Source organism: Scardinius erythrophthalmus (genome assembly GCF_964197995.2).
Source record: "Scardinius erythrophthalmus genome assembly, chromosome: 16".
Taxonomy (NCBI): domain Eukaryota; kingdom Metazoa; phylum Chordata; class Actinopteri; order Cypriniformes; family Leuciscidae; genus Scardinius; species Scardinius erythrophthalmus.
In genome coordinates this window covers 20,734,964-20,744,685 of record NC_138236.1, presented here as the reverse complement: position 1 = coordinate 20,744,685, position 9,722 = coordinate 20,734,964, and the positions used below count along the sequence as shown (strand labels likewise).

Genomic DNA, 9,722 nt, shown 5'->3' with positions numbered 1-9,722 from the left:
AGCATATGACAGTTATAGGTTCCACTGAGACCATAGTCATTCTGTTATTATGCATGAAATACCACTAAAATATTAACATGTTTTAAGGGAAAATGACTGTAATGACTGTTCTTGATATGGTAGCGTATCATATAAAAATGGGATTTTGACCATTAGGACTTTGATTTACAAAGATTATTAATGACCAAGACACAAGTTGTGACAAAGAAACTCACTGACAAAATTCTCTAAAATGTGTTAAAGCTGTGATGTGATTTTAAAATTACTCACATTTTCTTGGTTTTTATTAAATAGAAAATAAGACCACAAATGCCTGCAACTGCCACTAAAACACCAATGACAATCCCAACTATCGCTCCTGTTGTCAGTCCTCCTCCTCCTCCTCCAGCTACTATAGTAAAGATTTATTTATATATAGTTTTCATTTTAAACATTTTTAAATAAGTGGAAATTAAGCTGTACATTAAAGTGAGGGCATTGCTTATCATATGTTTACAAGTTTCAGGTTAGTTTTAACTGCTTACCTTTAACTAGTAAAGCATGTCTTTGTAAGGCACTTCTCTTCGTGACACTATTCAAGGCAGTGCATTCGTAATCTCCACTGTGTGTGAAGTCAGTCTTCTCTATGGTGAAAGTGTGTGTGGTCACACTGGTGTCCGTTCCATTAAACCTCCAGATGAATGAGGCAGAAGGTACAGAATTTGCAGAGCAAGACAGAGACACTCGAACCCCTAAATCCACCACATTCTCAATAGAAACATCTTCTGGTCCATCTAGATCAAACACAAGAGACTCACTGTCAGAAGGACAAACTGAGCACTGAAGTATGTCTATATTTCATCAGGTTTGAGCTCAAGTCATCTTGATGTTTAAATGTTTAACACTCACAGTTGATGATCAGGCTGTGTTTCGCCGTCTCATTACTGACAGGGTTTCTATAAGTACACTGATATTCCCCACGGTCTGATCTCTGCACTGGACTGATGGACACTGATCTGTTATCAGGTGAGAAGATGATGCGGTTGCTAGGAGACAGAGGACTGTTATCTTTCATCCACTCCACAGAGGTGACACTGCCAGTTCCCTCAGAGGTGATGTTAGCAGTTGAGTCGCCCTCTATTAATGATTCTTCTGGACCAATAATACTGACATTAGATATTTTTTCTGTGTAAACGAGAGAAAGAATAAATACACTGGATTTATAATTAGTCTTTCACGTTTAGTGAGCACTTATTGCTAATTAAAATCTAAAACTAAAACCATAAATAACATTTTCATTACTTGAATAAACAATAAACATTAACATACATCAAATTATTTTAACTTGTTGCATAGGCAATATTTCTCATTTTCATTTAGTTTAAATTTAAGTACTAAAATAACGGTAACACTTTTCAATAAGGTCTCATTTATTAGTTCATATATTAATTAACATGAACTAACAATGAGGAATACATTTGTTACAGTATTTATTAATCTTTGTTAACATTAGTTTAAATACAGCTGTTAATTTTTTGTTCAAGTTAGTTCACAGTGCATTAACTAATGTTAGCAAATACAATTTTAGTTTTTAAATAGAGAGTTAGAGAGTTCCTCAGGGGCAGGGGCTCAAATGTAAAAAAAGGGGCATATATACAGTATATATATATATGCTTATCAAGGTTGCATTTATTTGATCATATATATATATATATATATATATATATATATATATATACAGTAATATTGCGAAATATGACTACAATTTAAAATAATGGTTTTCTATATACTTCTAACCTTTGATAATTTTTCAGGATTCTGAGTTAAAAAAGTAAAAAAAAAAAGAACAGCATTTATTTAAAATAGAAATATTTTGTACCAACATACACTACTAATATGCTGATTTATTATCAATGTTGGAAATTCACATTATAGCCAAGGGTATTAAATTCTCACGGGCCCTTGACCAGGGGCCAGGGAGGCTTTATGTTTCAAGGAACCGTCATCCAGAGCATTAGAAAAGGCCCATCAACAATAAAAAAAAGGGTTATTTGTGCTTAAATGTGTGCGCCCCAGGGTCAACAAGACCCCTCCAACAGGACCCTCAGACTTTGAACACTATTTTATCAGGAGTAAAACTGTTGAAATTAAAATGATGCCACAACTGAAGGAAAGTATTAATTTGTGAAAAATATCCATTTAAATAAAAAAGGTTTATGTTTCACTGTTTAGGTCTTCATAGGTTTGTAATAATTCATATGTTTTATTAAAATTGTCATAGATATGAGCTTGAAATTTTAGGTATTGGACAAGATTTTATAAACAATAAAACAATGTTGCCTAAAAGGTATTTAAAATTAGATTATAACACATTTCTAAGACATTTTAGTGTGATTTCCATAACAATTTTAAGTTTATATACTATGTGTGGTTTTAATAATTTAAAATGATAATAATACAGTAATAAAAAAAATCCCTGGGACACAAGAGTGCCCAAATTAACACCTTGCATGTCTAGATTACAGAAACAATATTATTATTTTACACATCCACATTTTTGTTTAATTTACAGCATATTACATTGACAAAATAGACTAACTCTTTTCCCTTTCACATATTTATCAAATTCGGTTCATATCATCATCTTTTAGGATATATTTTATAAATATATTTTATGCTTAAAAGCTGAACCAAGTTTTAGCAACACACTCACCGAACACTTGTAGTGAAGCATCTCCTGTAAGTGATCCTCCAGCATTAGGTGATAGAGTCAGTCTGTATTTTCCAGAATCATTCAGTCTCAGATTCTGCAGCTCCAGAGCGAGTGTGTTGCTGTCAAAACTAACTCTGCCTTCATATGCGGGGTTTACTATAGTTGCATCAGACGATGCTGTTATTATAGTTGTTGTTGTATTAAAAAACCATTGAGTCAATTGAATGGATGTGAAGGAGGGTGGGTTATCAGGGGCGAGCACCACGCTTTCTCCCACTGCTCCATTAGCCGGCTCAGGAAACTGCAGATCTTGACCGAAATATTGCCCTGTGTTTTATGAAAGAAAGAAATGAAAAGAAAGTTAAAATCGCACTATGTATACTTACATTTGTTTGTTCTGCAGTTAACTACTACAACTACTGTAGTGATTTATTTATTTGTAGAACAATTTCAGTAGAAGGCAGACATTTTTCTGCAATTAGCCTACCTCATAAATAAAAATAGAAAAAACTAGTTAGTTTATACAGATACATGGTTTTAAGTTATAAAAAGTCTCACCAAAACAAGACAACATCCACAGCGTCCAGTACAAACGATTAGAAACCATCATGATCGAGCTCTCATCTGTCAGGATCTGCAGCTCAAATCATCTGAACTATTTATATATTTTTTTTTAGTTAATGATAAACTGCAGTTCTATACAGAGAACTCACTGCGCCACCTAGCGCTGGATATTAACATATTTAGTCATATTTTTGATCATGGAAGAGCTAAATGAATCACTTCAGTCAGGTAAAATCCTAATTGAATGGCTTTATTCAATTAAAATTAATTATTTTATATTACTGATTTACTCTTGCTATTGGTTGGGTCTAAGGTACGTGTTTTACTAAATATAACAAATGCTATATTTTCACTAGGGTTTTTTTTATACCTCTTACTGGCACAAGCCAACCAACATTATTCAGACCCTCATAAATTCCAGAAGCTCAAAAACACTTTACAAACAAAATATGAGGAAGATGGGAAGTTTATGGAAGCCCGTTTCCGTCATATAAGAAAAAAAAAAAAATCAAAATTGTGACATACTTATTTACTCATAAATATGACATAAAACTGAAAAGTCAGAATTTTTACTTACTAAATCGAAATCATGACAAGTTGAAATTAAGACATTGAATCAAAATTATGAGATTAGAATTTTAAAATTATGAATTTAAAAATCGAGATTATGACATTACAGTTTTTCTGAATTCCTAAAACACATTTGTTGAAACCATCACTCGCTTTCTCAAAACCTTAAACACAAAACCAAATTTTCAGACCACATTCAGAGAACATCTGACTCTGCTGGCAAAATCAAATAGTTGCCTCAAAACCATTTTATCTGTGCTCAAAATCAAACAATGCTTCCAGATCATACCAGGCCCGGTATACGGGGGTGCTTGAGGGTGCTAAGCACCCTCAAATAAAAGTGAAAGCACCCTCAGATGAAAAATTATTAATAGCACACATAAACGAGATTTTGCCGAAAATAAAACACAGACGGATTTCACACTCTTGCCTATAATAGGATAACCTACACAAAATAAATAAATTAATAAAATTAAACAAATATATATATATATATATATTAAATAAATTATTTCGTTATGCTTTCATGTTTTATGCATTGTAGTTGTCCTTTCGTGATCGCGATACGCAAAAGGTGAAGCTGTCTCTTTAATTGCCCACTTTGCTTGCGTGCGTGCTTCCCGCTCAGAAATTTTGTTAGCTGACTTTCTGAGACGGGGCTTTAGGTAACGTAAAAATAAGTGTCCATTTTTAATCATCATGGACATAAGAAAATGGCTCAAGCAAGCCGTTTGAAGGAAGGTTACAGTACTGAATATATTTGAATTAGCTTCTTCCTCCTCCTCCGAATCACAACCTGTAAGTATTATTATTAATAATTGTAGCATGCTCAATAAGTATTTTGTGTAACGTTATGTGTGTTGTGTAACGTTAAGCTAGCGCAGCTTCTTGGTCTTTTGCTGTCAATTGTTTTGAACTGCTTGTCGTTGTTATTGGAGTTGTCATAAAGAATATAGCAGCAATACCTTGGTGTAATAACGTTACTGCAGCAGTGCTTTATCAATATGTTTATGCATAACGCTAACAATGAATGACTGATTGGGTGTTGATGTGTTGTCATGGTTGTCATATTGTACAGACCCGGCAGTCAGCGCTAGTGCATTATGGGTAATTGTTTGTTGGGAGTTGATTTATGCGTTATTACTGCAATATGGTTGGGGTTTGCGTTAGTAAAGTTACGTGTGTTTATGTTCAAGTTAGGTTGGATGTTCTTGGTACATTTTCTGCCTTGTTATGTAAAAATGTGTCTCTCACCGTCATGGAGAGAGACGTGTGTAAGGCAGTGACTTTTGGCCATTCTAGGAGTGTTCAATTTAAGTTGAAGCCGGTTACAACAAGGGTATCACCACAGTGTAAAGGTTATATGTGGCATGTTTTAATATTTTGCAAAGTGAAGATTGCTGCTTGTTTACATGCTATTCTATAATTTACTGCCAGATTGTATATTGTTTAACATAACAGCAATTACAGTAGTATTGTTGTATACAACATCCCCAATTTTGAGATACTATGTTTCAGACTGATGACTGAGCTATTTCCTACGATTATGTAAGTAGCACCCTCACTATATTCAGAAGCACCCTCAGTGATTTGGTTCTAGAACCGGGCCTGGATCATACACACAACGAGTCGGTGCGTGTAGCCTACTTTTTGATCATTTCATTTTCTGTTTGGAATGGAATAACGAGAAATGAAAACCAGCTCGTTTATTCGTTTTTTAGTTTAGATTAAAAAACGAAAAATGAGATTTTGGCTCGATTTTTCATTTTTCGTTTGTGGTTTACAAATCGGTTTATGGGTTCAATATTTCATTTGCACACACGTGGGCGGCGCTGTAACGCCCCTTCATCATCTGATTGGTCAAAAAGTTCCGCCATCAGTAAGCTACGAGCTTTTCTTTCTGTCAGGCAGAATAAGAGTCAGTACGAGTGCGGCACGGACAAATCATACACTATAATAAAATAATGTCTGAAAAAAACACTCACTGTTAACTATGCACAATATTTGAAGCAGAATATGTTGTTGCTCACGTAATTCGTGCTGCAAGCGACCCAATTAATGTGAGCCACAGTATATGACAGATTATTTTAGCATGATATATTTCCCATTGATAAATACAGAGCAAATAGTTCCGTCTCTTTGGATAAAAGGGAAGTGGAAATAAAAATTAATGATTGGCTGAACGGTACAATGATAATATGTCCGTAACATTTACCGCTCTAGTCTTTTATTTACATCAAAAGGCGGTAGGCGTGTGTGACGTATAAATAATTTTGAAAATTGAATAGAAATAAAGATTATATTTATGAATGTATGCATGTGTAGCCTCAGTTCACATGAAAAGAAAGAGACAGAAAAGAGAGAAGCTAGAAGTGAACGTACATTAGTACTGACAAAATTACAGGTTTGGGATTAATTAGTTAATTAAAGTCATGTTGGTTGAAGAGCACAGGATACCTTTAAAATGTTATTAGTTTTATTATAAAACTAATACATTTTTTATTACATAGGCTACTGAATTGGTCGAGTCTCTCTGAGTTTTCTTTATGTTGGCTTGAAAAAGCCAGCATATATTTAAACATTATTATCATGTAGCCTATTAATATTATGAGAAATTGACTCCGCCTAGAACTTAAATTCATCACCAAACTCAGCTCAGACCTTCAGACTGGTCTGACTCGCTTATATCTTTTCTATATCTTTTCTGAGCAATGAAGGCCGTAATGCTTAATGCTGTCCACTAGAGGGTGCGACAGGATAATAAGTGTTTTCTACTCTCTTTCCCTGTTTGCATCAGTTTAATAATTACAATATATATGCAATCTATCTATCTATCTATCTATCTATCTATCTATCTATCTATCTATCTATCTATCTATCTATCTATCTATCTATCAGTCTGTCTGTCTGTCTGTCTGTCTGTCTGTCTGACTATAACAGACTATAGGCTAACAGACCATCTTTTTTAAACTGTTATTTAAAACGGTGGTCTGCTATAAGGAAGCGCATTTGTGCGGTCGTGCGGTATACGACAAGGACATTTTGAATATGAGCCTACTGTAAAATTAGCTGTCTTAAAAATGCGGATTGATCATTGCAGTTATTCCAGACGCCTCCCGGTGCTATTCGTATTGGAATTGTGTAATCACAGATTATGAACAGATGTTTTACACAACAAGGATATATTCCCATTAGGTTGTTGGGTTTTCATGTTTTATGGGAACCTTAGACATAATTTTTATACTGTACAAACTGTGTTATCCCCTCTAATGTAACAGTTATGGGTAGGTCATCTACGAACATGTTACGGACATATCATGGTACCGTTCAGCCTATTATTAATTTTTATTTCCACTTCCCTTTTATCCAAAGAGACGGAACTATTTGCACTGTATTTATCACTGGGAAATATCATGCTAAAATAATCTGTCATAGGCTATACTGTGGCTCACATTAATGGGGTCGCTTGCAAGTAGCAGCAGCACGAATTACGTGAGCAGCAACATATTCTGCTTCAAATATTGTGCGTAGTTACAAGTGAGTGGTGGTTTCAGACATTATTTTATTATAGTGCGTGATGATTTGTCGTACTGACTCTGCCTGACAGAAAGAAAGAAAAGCTCGTAGCTTACTGAAGGTGTATGACCAATCAGATGAAATGGGCGTTTCGGCGCCGCCCACGTGTGCAAATGAAATATCGAACCCATAAACCTATTTGTAAACCACAAACGAAAAATGAAACATTGTGTCAAAATCGAATTTTTCATTTTTTAAACTAAATTAAAAAACGAATAAACGAGTTTGTTTTAATTTATCGTTATTCCATTCCAAACAGGAAATGAAATGATCAAAAAGTACACGGACCCGAGTCAATATTATAAACACTACAGATCATTCATTAGACACTACATCAAAAAATGGAGAACTCAGAGTCCAAAGCATGCAGTTACAGAAAAAAAAGTATATTGTAACAAAGTAAACACATTTTGCAATTACGTAAAAAAAGTATAGTAATCACAACTTACAGTAGTAAGGTGAATAAATTGTATACTGTATACTGTAAGTATAACCTAGTATATACTCAATATTGTACAGGCCTATTGAATGTCTGTATATTCAGCACTTGCCCTGTGAAAATACAGTGACATAACTGCAAAAGTTGCAAAAATGAAAGCATGTTACAGTACACTTAAAAGAGTTGTGCAACTGCAAAATCAAGGTCAGAGAGAGACTGATTCTGCTTCAGCATTGTGTCTTCATGCTGGGTCCGGCCTGAGGACTTTGTCCACATCACAAGCAATGTCGTCTCTTGCCAGGCAAAGGGAAAACCCATCTGGAGTGTCAGATCCAGCCTTGACAATGTTCTCCACACCTGGCTCTTTCTCATCCTCTTCCTCCTTTTTCACCATCTCTTATACACATACTCTTCTTTCTCTCCCTCTTATATTGTTTCCATCCATTATTGGAATCAACATTCAGTGCAACATTTTGAGTCAGTTTTGGCACTCTGAACTGACTTGTATTATGTACAGTTGGTTTGGTCACATCATTAGAAACTAGAGTGAACTATTTTGAGTTGTTGTGTGTAATCGATTACAACTGTGTTGTAGTTGTGTTTAACTTTTGCCTGCCTGTGTTTAGCGTTTTGAAACATAAGTGCATGCATCACAGTGCGAAATTTGTGAGTGAGAATGTGTTTAGAGTTTTGCAAAAAGAGTGCATGAGATTTGCAGACAGTGTTTACCTGAACTTGTTTAATGTTTTACAGAAAGAGTGATCCATCCATCCATTTTCTACCGCTTATCCAGGGCCGGGTCGCGGGGGCAGCAGTCTAAAAGAGTGATTTATTTGACAAATTGGTTTAGGCTATTGAGAATTGGGTTCAGAGAATGTGGTTTAGTGTTTTAGCATTTCAGAAAAAAAAATTTTTAAGGTTGATTAGTGCCATCTGGTGGGAGTAAAAAAAGAAAAACTTATGTGATGCCATTGTGTAACCACTGTATTGTTCTATAAAGTGGCTTGTAAATTCTCTAGTCAGTGGTACATAAATATGTCTATTTTGCACTCTTGATTTTTTTGGAGTGTCACCCCTTCATTGCTGTGCACTTTTTTTCTACACAGTGTAGATTTGCAGTTTGTACCACTAAAAGATTCTCAGAGTTTTGGCATTTTTTCCTATGTCGATCATCTTTGACTGTGAAGGAGCCAACTGTGCCTTTTTTCTCCAACCCTTTAACACATCCAAATCATGTCCATGATTTTCCGATGAAGCAAAAAAAGAAAAAATTTTAAGTAAAAATTTCCGATTGCCATTTTTGACCAAAGAGTGAAAAATTTAAGAATTCACTGTTTAAACGGTGAATTTTGAATTGATCTCCTCTAGTAAATTCGGACGGCAATTAAATTACCGCACGACCTTGGTGTTCTTCAAAAACAGCAGGTAATTCGGCCGAAGATATTGTGTGAGTGGTGGGAGAAAAACCCTGACATTCTGGATTCGGACGGCAATAAAATCTCTAACTAGCCCCTGTAGACTAAATGTTGAAAATAACCCATGACGAGAAACAATTACCGTCCGAATATGCATGTAATACTTGCATGGTATTATTACGGTAACATTCTGTAAAGTAGAATATGGTGGGAGGACTGTAAATTAAGTGTAAAATCCTGACAGTAGGGGTTGTCACTGACAACTTGTCAGTAATGTTCTGTTAATTAAATTACTTGATAGATTTACAGGATAATCTTTTACAGTAAATACTGTACCAGGTTTTAGCAACACACTCACCAAACACTTGTAGTGAAGTTTCTCCTGTAGGCCTACGTGTCCTGTCTCCACCACTAAATGTTACAGTCAGTCTGTATATTCCAGAATCATCCAGTGCGAGGTTCTGCA

At 34.9% G+C, this 9,722-nt stretch overlaps 1 protein-coding gene across 1 annotated transcript; it reads right to left on the bottom strand.

Annotated features, from left to right (window-relative positions):
- Positions 1–266: 266 nt before the first annotated feature.
- Positions 267–8,235, bottom strand: LOC308704505 (cell adhesion molecule CEACAM20-like; the record flags this gene model as incomplete). The annotated part of the gene is made up of 5 exons (XM_081388875.1): positions 267–388; positions 525–773; positions 889–1,164; positions 2,693–3,019; positions 8,121–8,235. 5 exons carry the CDS (start codon positions 8,233–8,235, stop codon positions 267–269), a joined length of 1,089 nt encoding a protein of 362 aa, XP_081245001.1.
- Between the last annotated feature and the right edge of the window lie 1,487 nt (positions 8,236–9,722).